Genomic DNA, 17,925 nt, shown 5'->3' with positions numbered 1-17,925 from the left:
TTTTATTCCTTTTTGTTTCGAAAAAACAAACACAAAGTAGAAATTGTTTCCAAAGTTCTGGCAACATGTTGCCAACTACAAAAACAGTGAAAATCAAATATTCGTTTTTGTGAAAGCTTTAGAAGAGAAAATGAGTTATTTAAACGAAAATCTGCCTTGGAGCGTCAATCGTTATTTTAGTTCTCGTCCGTGGAAAATCACAATACCGCATGGCGTGCGGTAAAGTACTTACATACTTGACTAAAAGGAGTGGGATAAATAGGGTATATCGCACGGTCGTAGATAATAGCTATTTGTCGAATTTATTAACGAAAGACAGACAAAGACAAATATGAGTTACTCTGACTTACTCTGTTTATATCACTTGATAGTGATTGGCCGTCCAATATTCGACCTATTCTCACTTGGTGATGTGTATTAAATTGTTCTTCTTTCAAGCACAAGATGCATTCCATGTGACAAAGATTTTTGTAGTGATCCTGGATGACGTGATCTCTCGATAAAGTCCTGTCAATTTCTTCGTGCAAAATGTGACTGAAAATAACGCCAAAGAAATTCTAAAATAAGTAATTTTCTATTCATTTGGCACTCTTGATTATGTAAAATGTAAAGCAGGGTAAAAATAATGTACTCACACTAATTCCTCGAAGTTTCTCGATGATTCTGCCGTAAAATTGGATTTTGTCATTGTTGGTTCAGAACTTGTCGGGGAATTAATCGAACTTGCTGCTGCTTGAAAAATATTTGACTGCAATTCAATATTTTCGTTTTGTGGAGATGTATTTTTTGCAAATTTGTTTTCCTCGACTAATGTATTGTTTAGTTGTGTTCCATGTTTTTCCATTATTTCTGTCAACCTAAATGTAAAATATGTACTTATTTATAAATCGCAACAAGTTAGAGTTGTACAATACACAGAAATCTCTCGTTAACACCCCCTTGAACGGACAGTTTTATTTTGTCTCGAATTTCTTACATAAAAACTGTTCCTAAATGCACATGAAAACTAAAATATTTTCGTTGCTTTAAACCGTCTCGACAATAGTAGTTTATTTAACGAGTTCGTGTGTAAATTGACCTTTTTTGGCATTAGTGGGTCAGTTTAAAATTAAAACACGAGTGAAACGAGCGTTTTTAAAGGCCCACGAATACCAAAAACAGCCTAATTTACACACGAACGAGTTGAATACAACGTTTTTTTTGTTCGGCGAGCCCCTTTTAGCTCCAAATCGGTTAAAATCTTTAAAATTAGTTTCACGTATTTTCAATAAAAAATTTAACACATTAAAAAAAAATCCTTATTTCTTTATAAATTTCTGGGGGGGCGCTGCCCCAGAGCCCTCCCTCACGAGCCGCCACTCTCAAATTCCCTTCACACAGGTGAAAATTATCCAATTCTGACAGTGTCGAAAAGATTTTTTTTCAAATTTTCTAAGACATGTGGCTACTTTTTGTCAGACCAGAACAAGACATTTTAGAAAAGTTTTATCAAATCGGAAATAACCAGTGAATAAGATTTTTCGAAAACGGTGTAACGGTTTACATTGTCTTGTTTGAGTGATGGCTAAAGGAGTAACAATGCAAGTTGGAAGAAAATTAAAAACAGACCAAAATATTTGTTTTAAGGATGTATCGGACACACAATCATCGCAAAAGTAGCTGAGTACTTTACTTTTTAGAGCTAACTGCATTGATTTAAATGTATCCTCAAAGTAGGCGTTGAAGAGTCGATTGTGAACGCACGATACCTAGGTACAGGGATAATCTTTTATAATAATATAAATCCTTCTAATATCGTAGTTGGCCGTGATTTATGAATTTATGGATTTGCCGTTTCTTCTGGACTTTCCCAATCATTAAACAACAAAACAAATTAAATTCAAACAGTATTATCGTTTATTACATCTACTTCGTTGCTTTTAATAGTTGTTGGCGATAAAATATTGTGTCGATGCATTTTATCGAATTGTACGATGTTGTCATTACCGATCCCAAACGACCTTGTTTATTGTCTTATCTAAAAAATACTAAATGTAGGTAAAGTTTATAATTAAAAACGTAAAAATGTATGTATATTTTAAATTCAATAACAATCGAACTTGAGATTTCTTTATTTTTTAAAGGTCAAAGGATAATTACTAATTGATTTATGGCGGGGTTAGACAAACAGAGTAAGATCTTTGGGTTGCGTATCTTTGGTTGACAGTATTCGTTTGTCAGAATTGGAACATAAAAACTAAAGTCACATAAAAACTTTTCAGCTCACAAAAATGAGAATGGGTAGGACCTGGATTTGTTGGAGTCGACAAATTAGGTACCTACCTACGTTTTGGTTTGCTGCCTCTTCTGGATTCTGGATATCTATTTTGACATTTGACAGTTCACGCTTAATAGTTTTCATTGTTTATCAATTTCAAACGTTAATTAAAGGGTTTTGAGTTATTGAGTTAGCTGAAGAAGTAGATAAAAGAGTTTTTAAGATCGCCTCCTGCAGGACATTAGTTATTGCAGTAAGTAGTAAACATTTTGTTTTTTTTTTAGCAAAAAGTGCTTTCTCGTATATAGTTCTCCCAGAGCTGCAGCGGTTTTATGGCAGGATACCATTGTATAAACGTTAACAACACCCACAGTAGGTTTAAACCGCAAGTACAACCCCTAATCGTAAATTCGTCCAAGTACTACCCTGTAAACTAACAGGTATAGAACGAAAATGATGATTGACAGGGGTCTGTTTATGTCGCTTATCGGCATTTCAACAGGCGTAATAATTACTATTGCCCTGCCATAAAACCGCTGCAGCTCTGGGAGAACTATACATTTTCGGGCCTTCCTTAAACATGAACACTTTCTCTGATTTCTCACTTTAGCAGTGTTGGTCGGCAAGAATGCATACCTATCTTACAAAATATTCCAACCAGGAAACGTCTTCCCCTATTAAAGATACCTATGTCTAACAAATCTGTTCGGGTTGAAAATGTAAATAAAATACCTCCACCCATAGAAGCATATTTTTTGAATTTATAGTAACATAACAAAATGTAAGAAAAAGCAGCTACTGAAACCAATAAATTAATTACATTTGAAACGTTCGTACCTGCAAAATAATACACTCACCGGCAGAAAAAGCGGAACACCATTATTATTTAAAAATCTATCGTCGCGGTATGTGGTTGCTCTTTTTCAATCAGTCTTTTGAAACCTTCTAACAGCTCGGTGACGACTAGCAAGAGGAGCCTCAATAGCATTAGCTGCATAACGGAAACAACAAGAGTCTTCAACCAAAGCTACTGCTCTGGCAATATTTACACCAGCTAGAGACATTTTTTTACTTTCTGCACTTAAATTCGAAGTTAACAACAATAAAACATTACAAAAGTTATAAAAATCTAACCAGGTTGCTTGATTATTATAAAAATGTAAAATTTAAGAAAAGAAGGTTTTTAAGCCAAAAATTTGTTTTTAAGCGAAATTGCTAATAAAATAGCCTATGCTAATGTTCAAGGTTATGTTTGCTATCATCGTCTCCTGGTCAAAATACATCAAAATAGGTATTATGAGAATAATTTGTTGTTGACTAATTAGTGTTCCGTTTTTTTTGCCGGTGAGTGTAGTTTATAATTAGGTAGTTTTTCTAAAATGGCGTTGCGAAGACTAGTTAAATTTTGTAAAAACTTTCGGTCATTCAAAAACTAAACCTACAAAAAAAAAACATACCTTTACATTTATAAGAGATGGAAAATATGCGCGTGAGATCTGCGCATTGTGAGAGAACAGTTGACCGCTACACTTATTTCCATTGGTTTAACTCGTCGAAGTTATTTTACCTAACGGTCAACATCTTTGTCTCACAGGACGTAGAATTCCTTTGCGCAGTGACGTTACTGTGCGACAAAGAGCATCCTTATTTGTAAAGGTCCATTCCTCAATATTTTTTTTTGTTTATTATTCCGGCAAAATCGCGTTTTCTATGTATAAGAACAAGTCTAAATTAAAATCGTAATACGAGTAACTCCCAGACAGCTGAGTGATTTTATTGGCACATCAGAAAGACAAAAAAAAAATGCACAACACTTTTGTACCATTTGTAGGTAGGTTCGATACATCCTGAAAGTGGTTTTGCGAAACTGGACTAAATTGCCATTTACCCTGAACCATAATCTGTTACCTACCCTTTTACCTTTTTTTGTTGTTAAGCTCGAACGCCTTCAACTTCAACTCTATCGACTCTTGCTGGGCCAATATCTTCTGATACCTCACCTTGATATCGTCTAATTGATTGACCTGATCGGTAGGTTGCGGATCCAGTTCGTTGATCAGCGAAGACAACTGTTCCGTCACTTGACACTTCTCCTTCAACTCTTGCAAGTAATAGTCGCACGTTTCGTTCAGTTCCTCGTACAACTTCTTCAGGTGGTCTGCGTCCTAAACCGATCTAGAAAATGTGAAAACTGTCCGAAAATGGGGCGCGTTACGTACATTTTGAAACTTCTCCAGATCCCCCAGCGACTGTTTCAGCATATTGTTCAACTCTCTGTTGGTCTTGATCAGCTTCCTGTTCTCGTACTCGTATCTGACCTCGTTCTCTTTTGAAGTCTGATAACACTTTATCAACTTTATCATTGTGGAATCAAGTTTATTCAGTTTATTCTCACACAAATTTAAACTACGTTTAACCCCGACTAAGTATGCGGCGTCGTCGTTGCACACCGGTTCCTTCAACTGTTCCAAGAGCTTCTGATTTTCACATTTTAAAATCTGCACTTGTCTCTCTTGCTCCTCATTTTTCTGTAATAGATTCTGGTGACTCATCTGCAATTCGTTCACCACCGTTGAAATAGTGTTCTTATTTTTGGCCAAGCCACCGATCTGGCTCCTCATCATGATCAAGTCTTTCTCGAGTTGGTTGATGCGACCAGACTTTGTATCAAAGATCTACCGGATTTCAACATCACGACAAATCGAAAAATTCTACAATTCTTACCTTTCTTTGACCGAACTTTCCTTCATCCGCAAAATTTCCGCGGGATTTCGTGATCTGCGGATCCGAAGACGCCGGTTTTGGACTTCCCGGGGGGCTTTTCTGTGCCCACGGCACTTCTTGACTCTTCGAGTTTGGGTACATGCAGCTTGAGGTTTTTTGGGGTGATCGACCTACGCAGATCGTTTTAAAATGAAAAGTAACTGATGGATTTTTGATACCTTCCGTGAAAAGAACAGTTGGAGATTTGGTGTTGAAAATTGGAAATCTGTATTTGCAGGTTGTACAGTGTAAGCAAAATCGCGTCAGTTCCATTTGGATTAACTTACTGTTTACTTCGGTTACCACAGATTGGTCCATGCAGGATTGGTTTGACCTTACAAAGTTAACGTTGTGGATTTGTAGATGCATGTTTGGGTTTTCGGTGCTGCAGCGAATAGCTTAAAAAAGAAAATTGTTTTTTGAGAATCTGAGATAATTATATTCGAGGCTTGGAACTTCAAGCACTGATTGCCAAACATGTAAAAACGAAAAAAAATTGCGATTCAAGCTTATCTTTTCGTTCATATATTGAGACAAAAGATCTTTACAGAATCATCTTCTATATGTTACAAGATGTTTAAAATAATTTGCTACATTTTACTCATAATTTACCTAGAATTTGGTGTATGACTTAACAAAAAACCAGTTTGACGTAAATTATTTGACAGAAGTACCTTATGTCAGAACTGAAACCAAGGTTTCTACAGTTATAACTTACAGAATGATTTTCTCAATTGATATTTGATATTTAACTTACTTTTCATATTTTCAGAAGTTAATTTAAAGTATTAAAGGTTTGCTTTTTCCTTATCGTTTCCTCATAATATTCTTCGATGACTCCATCTTCTTCAGGTTCTGCATATTGCACTTTCTAAAAAAAAAAAACATTAATTCAAAAAAGTGACTACACTGGATATCTTGGATAAGGTTGTCTCCTTCTTGGTAGACATTGTTTAATTTTTGAAAGTAATAAGGAGCTACTTTGAAACACAAAGAGAACAAAGGTTTGGTACAAGTACTGAAGCTATTGGGCTGATACGTTGGGATGTTTGTTTTTGATAACATTTTCTTGGACACGTAAATTACTGCCTTGATCAGCGTTTGGTAATAAATGGACCAAAAGCGAGTTCAGATTTGAATCCTACAGAAGATCAATGGGACACAAGAATTTTCCCCCTTTTTCAACAAAACTTATTGTTATTGCAACTGGAGCTTTGAAATTTAAAAGAACAAATTAAAGAAAGAAAAACTACTAATATACAGGGTGTTTGCGAAGTTAAGGCGTTCCTTTTAACATGTGATAGTATGCGTTGTTCTAAAGAATTTTAGCCAAAATCACCTTAGTAAAATGTGTACGGCAATGAAGATACAATAAGTTAATTTTTTTGAAAATTTTGAAACCGGTCCTGCTCAAATTTGCGCTGATTTGTTAGAAATTAGAATTGACAAAAAAAATCAAATGAGCATGGACGTTAATCAAAAATACTGTCAGAGTTGTCATCTAATTATTCGGAATAGCTTTATCATTACGAAAATAATGAGCTCTCAGATATGTTGCTAATGTATATGGGCAATGTTATCAGTTATCACGTTATCAGAATGCAGCTGCGGCGTCCAGAGAGTACGCAGAGCGATTTCCAGAAAGACACCATCCTGGGCCACGTCAGTTATTAATCTAGTACAGCGGAGAAATAGACAGAACCGGATTCAAACTTTTAGAAAACAATAAAGTATAGGTAGTGAAATGTTTTAAATAAACAATTGTCAGTGTCAAAATTAAGTAAAAAACCACACTGTACAATGGCCGACAATAAAAACTAGCCACCACTTTTCTGTTACGTCAAAATCCAAATGTGTAATTAATGCTTTAATGACACTGACATTTAAATGATGGCTAACTTTTTTTGCTGGCCACTGTACCACCCTAAAATGTGTGCACATGAACCAAATCATAGTTGAGGTTATGTTCACTTCACTTCCCAATCCCATACCTTTCTTCTACGAATTCGTTTTCAAAATAAATTTATGAGAAATCAGGAGAAATCTTTTTCAAATTTGACATAAACTCTCGCTCTTCATGGCGCAGGCTCAGTTAGATAAAAAAAATGTTGACACTCAGTGTGACTATACAGGGTGTCTCAGCTAAGACTTTCGAGTTTAATATCTCTTATTAGCCAATGGATTTTTATGAAATTTAAAATACAGATACTTTAGACGACGAAGGTTCAATTAGAAATAATAAAATAACCTCAAGTTAAAAAATGTAATTTTAACATATGCTTCCTGTATTGAAAATTAGGCGCGATTATTATTAGATTGTTAAACATTAAAAAATAGGGATGTACACAAACAATTAACTAAATCACTCGTCTGATTCAATTAAAAGATTAGATTTTGTTGTTAAAAATTAATGTAAAATTTGAAGATATTTGAGCAGTTACCTTTTGAAACAATTGATGAAAGATTGCCAAGCAACATTTTGTACACCCTTTAAGATCTGTCAAAATTGGGCGCGCTTTATTAGAAACGTCAAGTTTTGTAAATTTATTGAAAATACTCTAAAAATAGACTACAATTGCAGAAATTTCAATATTGTTGAAAAAGGAAACAATTTTTGCCTATGGAGAGTGTCGTAAGAACTTCAATGACACAGTTCGTTTTCTCGTGGAACACTATCCAAATGTAGGCTTTACAAAACGTAAGGTTAAGAGAGTCGTCAATTTATTTGAAGACACAGGAAGCGTACGTGAACTAAATTACCTTGCTAAAATATCCCGATCGTGTTTTAGTTCTTTATGGAAGAATTAAAGCATCCAGTATTAGCTATTTATTTTTCACTTTAGTATAATTGCATGATAACTCCTAGGATACGAAATACGTAAACATGTCCATAACAACCGGGGAATAATAACAGGGCGTAATAAGAATAAGCGGGCGTAATAAGAATAAGCGGGCGTAATGAATTCATAACGCCCTCATCAATTCATAATTGCAAAGATGCCAATTTTTTTTTTTAAGAACACGTATAGTGAAAAATAAAATCTTGTATGCACCACGGCGTCACCGAATGATTACGCCCATCGAACGATATCCATCATTCATCGTTCTCCGGGCGTAATAATCGTTGTAACGCCCTTGGTGCATAATAGTACATAGTTTATTTCACGAGTTTGTGTGTAAATTTTAAAGGCCCACGAGTGCCAAAAAAGCCCAATTTACACACGAACGAGTTGAATCAATACGTTTTTTTGTTCGACGAGTCCCTTAAAGGCTCCAAATCTCTTAAAACCTTTAAAATTAGCTTGACGTTTCGTTTTGACAAGTTGTGACACTTATCAAAATCCGTTCACATAGTAGAAAATTCTCAAATTCTGACAGTGTTGAACAAAAAAATAAATTACGTCCAAATGTTGTTTTTAACTTTGTAAATGTTTGTAAGGTTAGCAAGACAAACGTCAAATATGTCACCCGCGTTTGTGCGAACAGGGGTGACCAATATTCGGCAATAGTGCGCGTTTGTTTCATACGCGTCTACGTTTTTGCATCTGCAGCTACGTTTAACACAGTTTTTTGCTTTTTTTCTTGCAAACCAGTCGTCTTTCGAGGACGAGTTTCTCCCTACACCATTTTTTATTGACGATCAATTTTTTGATGAAAATCTTAGTGATTCAACATTTTAAAAAGGCATGTAAAAATTACGTTTTTAAGACTAAAATATCTGCATTTTCAATTTCACAAAAATCCTTTGGAAAATAACCGAGTTATTACGCTCGAAAGTCTTAGCTGAGACATCCTGTATAATCGTATTATTATGAAAATCACTGTTTGGCTCATACCAACGTGACAACGTTTTGACAGTTGTTTATTAAAAAAATTCAAACCATGGCCTCCTAGATCAAAAGAGACAAAGTGTCTCTTTTGATTTAGGAGGCCATGGTATAAACATTTTTTTTTAATGTCCTGTCAAGTTAAAACTTCCGGTCAGTGCCAATTACGAGAAGAAAAAAAACACCAAGATTTTTCATTTGTTTCATTGCCAACAGATTCAGTCATTGTTGATTACGCTGTGGCACGCTTTGCGAATGGTTGTTTCTTCATTTGAGATTTAAAATGACCAATCAAATGGAAGCATGCTCAGTGTAATTTGAAATGGCCAATATTTTCACTTTTGTGTTTAAAATTGTGATCATTTCGTTGCTAAAAACAATGGGCCGTATGATTTCCCTTTCATTAAAGTTAAAGAATGTCGTTAAATTGTTTTGTCTCTGTCTAACATAGTGCTTGGCATAGTACTCTCACTTTGTCTAATCAATTATTTAGCTAATGAACCGGATATTTTCATGAAAATAGGTAGCTAAGTATTAGATATTTTGTCCAGCGGAAAGTCCAGATTTGAGTCTTATAAAAAAATCCATAGAACACCGTAAGAATGATTGTTATCGTGTCATCTATGGTTTACTTTTTGAAATGAAATGAAAAAAAAATATAGAAAAATAGCCACAAAATTAGCATAAGTTTCTTGGAAAACAGACAAATGTTAAATTGTACTGTTATGATTTTCAGTCTTTAAAATATTTCTTTTTGTGTAGGTTTCTGTGTTAGAAATGTAGCGATAGTATTCAAAGATGGCGCCACTATTTTTTGTTTGTTCACACGTCAAATCGCGAAATATTTGACAATTCTTGATTGAATTGTTCCCAGGGAATGAAACCGAGTTATGATGTATTTTGTGGGCAACACATTTTCTTGCATATTTCCCTTAAAATGTAAATAAAAAATCACATTGATCCAAACAAGATGACAGTTGTGACAACTGACCACCAAACGAAAACTTCAAGACGTTGGGATCAATATTTTTCATTAGGGGAAAATACATTAAACTTCTCGTGATACTCTGACCCCATAAAAATGTTCACCTTTAACCTTAATCCCTACACGCAATCTACACTTGCCTTTAAATGGTCAGCCAACGCATGTTTTTCTTTTAAGGTCGCAGCGAATTGTTCCCGGAGTATTTTTAATTCGTTACGAACGCAACTCAACTCATTTTCTTTACTAGACAGATTACACTTCAAACAGCAAATATTCCTCTTCTGCTGCTGGATCTTGTCGTCCTTCGTCAGAGACTTATCGATCTCTTCGTACAGGGCGGTACTAAAAGGGAAACATTCAATAGTTGCTTTGCGAAATAGATTTCTCACATTAATTCATGCAGCTCATCCATCGAACAATCGTCCGCACACAAAACTGCATTTCTGTTTTGCTTGTTGGGACACGAAGTTATTCTCATACCGACCAGATCTTCTTGGAGCTGAGCCGCCTTCTTCTTCAACCTATCTTCATTCAACACCAGCAACTCAATCTGCTTGTCCTGTTCAAACAAAAACATATTATCCTGAAGATTCCCCATCTTCACCTGAACCAACCTTGGACGCCAGCTCTATCTTCTGACACTGAATGATCGACTCTTTTTCTTCGTTTGACCGCGACAGTTCAGAAATACTCAGATTGCTTTGGTTGAGCATGTTCGTCATCTCTGCCGCAAAATTCTGCAAGTTGACCAACTTGCCAACCAAATCCTTCACGTTTCTCTTCAGCGCTTGTATCTCCTCAAGCCTATTTACTAAATTAGATGTAGAAATTCACCTCTACTCTTCTTCTACTCTACCTCTTCAGGTTGTTCCTCTCGTAGGTGTTTACCGTATCCAACATGTGTTTGTACTTGTGGGCCAGTTCGTCGTACTTGGTCTGCAGAAGATTGTTCGCGGTCGTTTGTTTGTTGCACTCGCAAATATGCGTTCTCAGTTCTTCCACTGCCGAGTTCAACTCTCCGATTTCTTTCGCCTTCAGTTGTAACTCGTAAGTGTAGCACTTGCTCTTGTCGTCCATCTCTTCTTGTTGATTTTTCGCAATAGACATAGCTTCCTAGATCACTCAACACAGTTGTTTGTTTCACCTGATTAGAACCAACCCACCTCTCGAGACATTTCCAGCTCCATCGACGTCTCCTGCAACTGACTTTCTAAATCTTCCACCTTACGGCTTAACATCTCATTTTCTTCTTTTTGTTTACGCTCGGTTTCTTTGAGTTGTTGATAATTCTTCAAGAGATTCGTGTATTTAGCATCGTTGTCTTCTATCATTTTGGACAGCACCTTTTTAGATGCGGCAATTTTTTCAAATTCGCTGTGCTTATCCTTGATGCATCGACATACTTTGTCGCGACTTTGCTCCATCACTTTTGACGTATTCAAAAATTCCTTGTAGAGCTCGTTCAACTTGCTCTCGTATTGATCCAAACACAGTTTAGTAGTTTCAACTTCATCAATTTCTGTCCCTTCCAAAGACTTCTGACATTGGCACTTCGCGAGAAGCTTCGCGTTTTGACATTTCAACGCTTGAATCTCTTTTTCCTGATGCAGGCTTTTGTTCAACAAACAAGTGTAACGATTTTCCAACTCGTTTGTCACGTTTAAAGCTTCGTTTCTGTTTTTTGTCAACGCAAACAGTTGCTCCTTTATCGTTTGTAGATCCTCTTTGAGCTGTTCCACATTTTGGCATTCATTTTTTGATTTCTTATCTTCTTCTCTCTGAAATGTGGTTTACATTTTCTGACAAGTGCTAAAAAGCATAGATTACATTTTTTAAAGATCTGACTCTTGTTCTGGTAACGACACTTCTTTTTGAAAGTTTTGAATCCGACGAAGGTAATTTTGAAGAACTCGAGAGGGTTTTTTTACTGCTGTGGGAAGATTTTGCACTGTTAGCACTAGAAGGTCTCGAACTTGACTTATTTTTTGACAAGGAATCTGCACATTTTTTTTTAATTATTAGATAACGAGTATACAATTAGATAATCATGGAGGATACCATTGACTGGAGTTTTTTCCACATAAAAATAATGCGATGGAGTAGACGTTCTTTGGGGACATCTACAGGGGTTACACCGTTCATTTATCCTTACGTCCATTTTCAAATGTTGGTAAATTTACATTTTGTAAAAAATTTCTAAAAACAAAATTTTAAAATGATTTAACAGATCTTCTTTATTAAACCTTACGTGAAACATATACATAATACATACAATTTAGTGCCTAAAATATTAATAAAAAAATTATGAAACTACTGTTAATTTGACATTCTTTTCTTTGACATCTTGTCATGTTTTACGCAACCTTGATACTACATTTCTAAACATTCTGCCAACATCATCTACGGAATGTGAAAAAATAGCAAACCCTAGATTTTAGTAACAAAAAAACAACCGTTTATGTACCGACTGATCAAAAAGAAAACAAATCAAGAGTTGTACTTCATCTTTTGTTTTATCGAAAAGTTTGTCTGAGCTTGCTCGTACGCATATGTATACTTGCCATACACAGTCGTTTTATGGATTGCCTATCTCTCTAAAATCTATTATTTATTAATTAATTATTAATTAATAATAATTAATGCTTTATATTTAATGGTAGAACCCATTTTACCACTTATTTTGGGATAATTGTTGCTTATAATTACAGTAAACGTCTGTAAACTTTGTCGAAATCGAAAAACAGATCGTTTCTTTGGCATTTCCGCGAAAAATCTGATTACCAGTGGCGTTGCGTTTGACAATTAAGCTGATAAATTACCCATTCTTACGAATGTAAAATGTTGCTCTTGTTTATTTTATAAATTTTCTCTATTGCCAGATAATAATAATAAAATGCTCAATTATAATTTTAAAGTCTAAAATTCATATGATTTATTATAAAGTAGCGTTTCGTTTGAGACCACAAATTGTCTACACCCATGCATTGAAGACTTATTTGCATAGAATTCCGCTACGACATGACCGATAATTTGCAACGCCTGCTCTGATGTGTTTTCTTTTTGACACATTTTCATTGATAAAACCAAAGTTGCACTCATTTCTTGTTAAACTCGCGACTTGTCTTGACTTTATTGCTTTCACAGAATTTCATTAACTTCAATTTAATTACTTACTACTAATTTTTTTTTTAAATGCTGAAATAGAGAATACATTCTTTAAATCTTCTCTCTTCAAATTGTTAGTTATTACGTTACTGTGAACAACTAAGACGGCTGTGCGCTTACGTCATAAATATTTTTTTAAACAGTAACCTGTTACTGAACAATTATTTTATCTTATTTCTTGAAAAAAAAAAACTCAAGGAGAATGTAAATGTTTTAACATGTATCGAGTGGAATTATCTCGATGACAGTTAAGTAGTGCAATTTTTTATAGTTTACGTAATAAATAGTATGCAGTAGGATTCAATTTATTAATAATTTGCAACTTTATCAAAAATGATAAAGCTCACGTTGCACAACGAACATTGGTTTGAAACGTCTACGTGAAGTATACAGGGTGTTTTTTAAATGCTAGTACAAAAAAAGACTGGTAATAGGTGAGGATGAGTAGAACTCATACACAAAAAAATTATCTAATAAAAGTTTTTTCGTTTTCGAGATAAAAATAAATTGAATTTTGGTTTAGATTAAAAAAACGGTTTTCTGGAGTCTTTAGAATCTCCATATGACCCACTTTTTTTTGTACTAGCATTTAAAAAACAACCTGTATAATAAACAGAAATGACTATTATAAAAGTGTTTTGTTTAAAAAATATAAGTGGACAAGGACATCCGATTTGCCAGATTTTTAAAATAATTTAAATTCGGGGAATTTAAATCGACGTTAATTTGTTTATTCATTAATATTTGCTGATTAGTTATTCATTGATTTTGTGAACAAATTTTGGTTATGTAGTTAAATGACTTATCTCTAATAAAATGTTAAAAAAAAAAATAATTAGTGAGAAAAAATAGCGGAAATTTTTGTGCAATGTTTTTGTGACGGACAAAGACAGTTGAGGATTTTTATTTCGCTTTAAAAATGCTCTAACATTACTTAAAAAAAACAACATTGATGTCATTTTTCGAAAAGATAATGCAAGGTCGCACATTATAATACGATGAGAAAGCATTAGAAATGCAATGACGAATAGGAAGTCCGCTTTCGACAAAAAAATCATTTTAAAATGTGAGCACAGCTGGATCGAATGTAATCAATTATTAAATGACTAATGTTAAATTTATAGTTGTTAATATGTTTAATTAAATATTAAAATAACAAGCGTTAGACCCGTAAGTGAGTTTCTTGAAGCTAAGAATGTCGATTAGTAAGGTTTTGTGCAAAGCTTTATTTTTGGTAAAATTTGAAAATTAATGGCCGTTTGCACCGACGGACGTTCCTTATTTTTAAACCAAGCTTAAAAAATTGTTGCTACGATTTTAATAATTGTAACCAAGGTTTTAAGCTCTTCTTAATTTTAAACTACGTGGGTAAAAACGGCTATTAGCGGTGTTAAATGTGTGTTAAATATCAAATCGTTCAAATGAGATCATGGCGTGTAAATGTAATTGCATTACAAAAATTGATCGCTTGTAACGCGCTCTTTTACAATACTTTTTTTAGTTTTGTACACGTCGTCACTAAGCAACCGCTCTGAATGCTTGCTACAAAAATTCTCCGACTTGCTTCATCTTTTTCATTACTTTTCAGCCCCCTCGGAAGGTGGTGAAAGCTTCGTGCATTAAAACTTAAGTTAAAGAAACTCCCTAATCATTAGTGAAGATCCTATCAAAATTTGTTCGGTAATTTTTTAGTTATAAGTGGACAAGTGATACATACATACAGATTTTGCGTTTTGTTAAGATCAATATGTAACTGAACTGAATTTGTAGTATGTATTATTTATTTTGAATCCCACTTCAAGGAAAAATATGAAGCTGAAGACTATTGTTTCTGAGACGAAAATGGCAAGTCTTAATAGTATCGTGCCGAAATATGAATATGTGGAAATAACATCAGCAGAAAAAGCTCAGTTCTATAAGTAGACTATGCAATAGAGAGGCAAATGAGAGTATCACCATCAGTGCATAGATATTCAAGAAACAATATACCCAATGGCCCAACGAACAGAATCCGCTCGGATTATCTATAAAGTCGAAATAGGTCAAATTTGACATGGATGGGGACACATAACGATGAGAAATATGAGAAATTCAGCAGTGGAACTTCATCCTCCTTTTACGAATAATTGTAAATCTTTATAAAAATATGATAATTGTACTTATTACTGTTTATGTAACGGCAGTAACAGGTTTTCACTTAAATGTATTTCTAACATTTTGCAGTACTTGTGGAGTTATGATAATGCACATAATACATAGAAAACTATTTTCATTTTCAGCAAGATGGAGTTCCTCCACACTGTGCTGCAGGTGCTAGATATTTTTGAACACCCGGTTTCCTGGTTGGTGGGAGAAACGGTCTATTTGATCTAAATATATTAGATTTTTTGTAGATACACTTAAAGAGTGTACGTTATGCCACAAGTGACCAAAGAACTGTAAATGAAAGAGCAAGAATTTGCCTAATTCTTCAGTTTGTCTTTGTATTCCTTGCGAAGTATGCTGGCGCCACAGCAACAAAATCGCGTGGACAAGACTAAATAGAGATGCAACCATAAAAGACAGAGAGATGCAAACAAGTTCCGACACGTTCATATCAGAGAAACCTCGGTGTCAGCAATCTCGGTACATTATTTGTTTAGCTTTAGCTGAATCTCTTATGAAGAAATTATCCCCACCCCAGAAGCGACTTAAATTTGAAAATCATCACCGTTACTCCCATATTTTTATTAGCTGTGGATTTAATAATCCGATATGTTACGGCACTAAAGTCTATTTCTTAGACTAGTCCCAACGAGAGGCGGAGCCTGAATATGGTGTAGGGATACGTGATTGCTCTATTGCTTAAGTAAATGCAGTATAGAGGCATCTACTTTTCGCATTTGAGTGGTCAGTGTTGGATTTGAGTTTACTGCACCCAATATTGCGGTTTATTCAACACTTTTGACTGTCACGAACAATTTTTTTCTTTAGGTGATAATTCTCTCTCGAAATTCTTTGAATTATTTTTTGTTGGTTTTACTGCTTTATAACCAACTGGCCTTGTTTCCAAAGTGTCCTACCTGGAATTTAGGAAGCAACCACAAAATTAAAAAAAGAAACGAAAAAAAAATAGACTCGTAGCTTGATTCATACACTTATACAATTGTCTCTTTTTTGCAACTTTTAATATTGCTTGGTGGTGGAGTGCATCATCTTGATTAGTTTTTATGGAATCATTCAGCACCAGAACCAGAAGTAGAATTAATTTTTGTATTACAAAAACAAATCAATCAAGGTCGTCAGGTCACCCAATATTTGGTCCTTCGAGTCAGATGTTTCAGGTAAAGAACATTCAACAATACGGATCGTTTGGTCTGTTTTCATCCATGGCTTGCTGGTGCCAGAATCTAAAATAACCTTTTGACAGGTGCATACATTATTTTGCAAAATAGCATTTGTTGCTGTATGTTTGGTTCAGGAAGATGACTTGTCGTGAAGTATTCTTTCGCAACGTTAGTGGTAACTACAAGTATGTACTGTCGCGAGCAATAAATTTTGGTCGTCAATGTCATTTTAAAATTTGGTTAGATTGTCACAAATTTAAAAAAATTCCCTGCCTGATTATGCGCATGTCAACAAAGTGTCAAAAAAATGACAAAAAAATGACAATTAATGTCATACAACATGATGATAGGTTATGATATTTACGACTGTTTTACAATGGAGCATTTTTGATTGCGTCAAAGAACGACCTTGACGACCAAAATTTATTGCTCGCGACTGTCAGTACTACCTGCATTGCTTGAAAAAAGTACGAAGTGATCAAAACCAAGCAAATAAGTGGGAAATTTAAGTTAAAATAAATACGAACAACTCCAACATTTTTGTTTTAATCTTGCCCTGTTAACGTTGTTGCTGAATTTATAATCAAAACATTTTACACAAATGAATAATAGTTATTTATGCAACGAGTTTCTGTGTAAATTGGACTTTTCTAATTGCCCGAGGGCAATTAGAAAAGCCCAATTTACCCAGAAACGAGTTGCATACAAAATTTTATTGTTTGAAACGACGTCCTTGAAGCTTCCAAATCTTTTAAAAATGGTTTCGCATTTGCTTTTGACAGTTTTGACAAATTTTTCAAGATCTGTCAGAAATGTGATGTTGAATGTGTTGTCTATGGCAACGGTTCGTTATCTGCTCATTTTGCTTTAGGGCAGTTAAGAGGCAGTTTACAAAGGAAAAAAATGAGAATTTATGACAGTTGAAAACAATAAATGTATTTTATAACAAGAATAAAATAAAACAGGGGAAATAAAATCACATGATCATAAAGATTTTAAAAAGACGAAACGTACGGTCGGTGGACAAATAAAACTGGGACACTTAAAATTTAATCTATGCAAATCAGACCATTGAATTGTCTATATAATATGTCATACCAAAGATAACCTATTTGTGATAAAGCCGTAATCAAACGATGCAAATTTGTAAATTTTGACTTTTGTGATTGTCATTTTTGTCCCACTTTTATTTGTCCATCGACTGTACATATAAAGTTGCTAACATGTCTAACAGTCTAACGGACTCATTTTTTTGACAGTTCTATTGGTACGAATCAATCTAAGAACCTGTTTCTAGTGTTGATGGCTAACTGGGTCTCCAAATATTGTGATGGCACGCATGGTACATTTAAAATGGTAGACAATCCAACTTACATTGTTTTGATTACGAATAAAGAAAAAAGTATTTTGAATAGTTTACGTAAAATTAATAGTAAACACGAGCCTGATTCTCGTTGCTACTTTGTACCACTGGTTCCAGAAACACAAATCCCCACCGTCACGATCTGTTTACTAGCTTCAGGCAGTTTAAAAAGCTACAAAATTAGTTATTGCGTATAATTATAAATTTTTTGGTAATGAATCTGCGGTTAAACACAGGTG

General features: G+C 34.4%; 2 protein-coding genes across 9 annotated transcripts in view; both read right to left on the bottom strand.

The window, feature by feature from the left end:
- LOC138126415 (GRIP and coiled-coil domain-containing protein 2-like) overlaps positions 1-17,925 on the bottom strand; it is a 32,020-nt gene that overhangs the window by 1,963 nt on the left and 12,132 nt on the right. For 3 of the 8 annotated variants that reach the window (XR_011157805.1, XR_011157804.1, XM_069042194.1), the window contains exons 1-7: positions 5,778-5,891; positions 5,200-5,418; positions 4,982-5,151; positions 4,477-4,932; positions 4,178-4,422; positions 636-857; positions 351-534 (exon numbers count right to left, since the gene is read on the bottom strand). Coding sequence is in view for 5 of the 8 variants with exons in the window: in XM_069042194.1 (XP_068898295.1) it covers positions 351-534; positions 636-857; positions 4,178-4,422; positions 4,477-4,932; positions 4,982-5,151; positions 5,200-5,418; positions 5,778-5,784 (1,503 nt within the window). In the remaining 3 variants the exon portion in view is untranslated. Of the gene's footprint in view, positions 1-350; positions 558-635; positions 858-4,177; positions 4,423-4,476; positions 4,933-4,981; positions 5,152-5,199; positions 5,419-5,632; positions 5,707-5,777; positions 5,892-17,925 lie in introns of those variants that run through there. The other 5 variants (XM_069042198.1, XM_069042195.1, XM_069042197.1 and 2 more) reach the window with 5 other exon arrangements.
- On the bottom strand, positions 9,937-12,259 carry LOC138126647 (putative leucine-rich repeat-containing protein DDB_G0290503). Its single transcript, XM_069042427.1, has 8 exons — positions 12,081-12,259; positions 11,891-12,028; positions 11,660-11,829; positions 10,996-11,610; positions 10,689-10,945; positions 10,447-10,636; positions 10,222-10,391; positions 9,937-10,174 (listed from the first exon to the last, which is right to left on the bottom strand). The coding sequence occupies exons 2-8, from the start codon at positions 11,988-11,990 to the stop codon at positions 9,952-9,954; spliced, it is 1,725 nt and encodes a 574-aa protein (XP_068898528.1). The 5' UTR covers positions 11,991-12,028; positions 12,081-12,259; the 3' UTR covers positions 9,937-9,951.

The sequence above is a fragment of the Tenebrio molitor genome, chromosome 3, assembly GCF_963966145.1.
Source record: "Tenebrio molitor chromosome 3, icTenMoli1.1, whole genome shotgun sequence".
In the NCBI taxonomy this organism is placed as follows: Eukaryota; Metazoa; Arthropoda; class Insecta; order Coleoptera; family Tenebrionidae; genus Tenebrio; species Tenebrio molitor.
Note: the sequence above shows the minus strand (reverse complement) of the source record. Positions and strands in the feature narration are given on the sequence as shown.

Coding starts and splice junctions, on each gene's coding strand:
- LOC138126647 (XM_069042427.1), bottom strand. CDS start 11,990: ATGGACGTAAGGATAAATGAACGGTGTAACCCCTGTAGATGTCCCCAA. Junction 10,637..10,688: donor GAGAGGAACAACCTGAAGAG/GTAGAGTAGAAG, acceptor TTTAGTAAATAG/GCTTGAGGAGATACAAGCGC. Junction 10,392..10,446: donor AGATAGAGCTGGCGTCCAAG/GTTGGTTCAGGT, acceptor TTGTTTGAACAG/GACAAGCAGATTGAGTTGCT.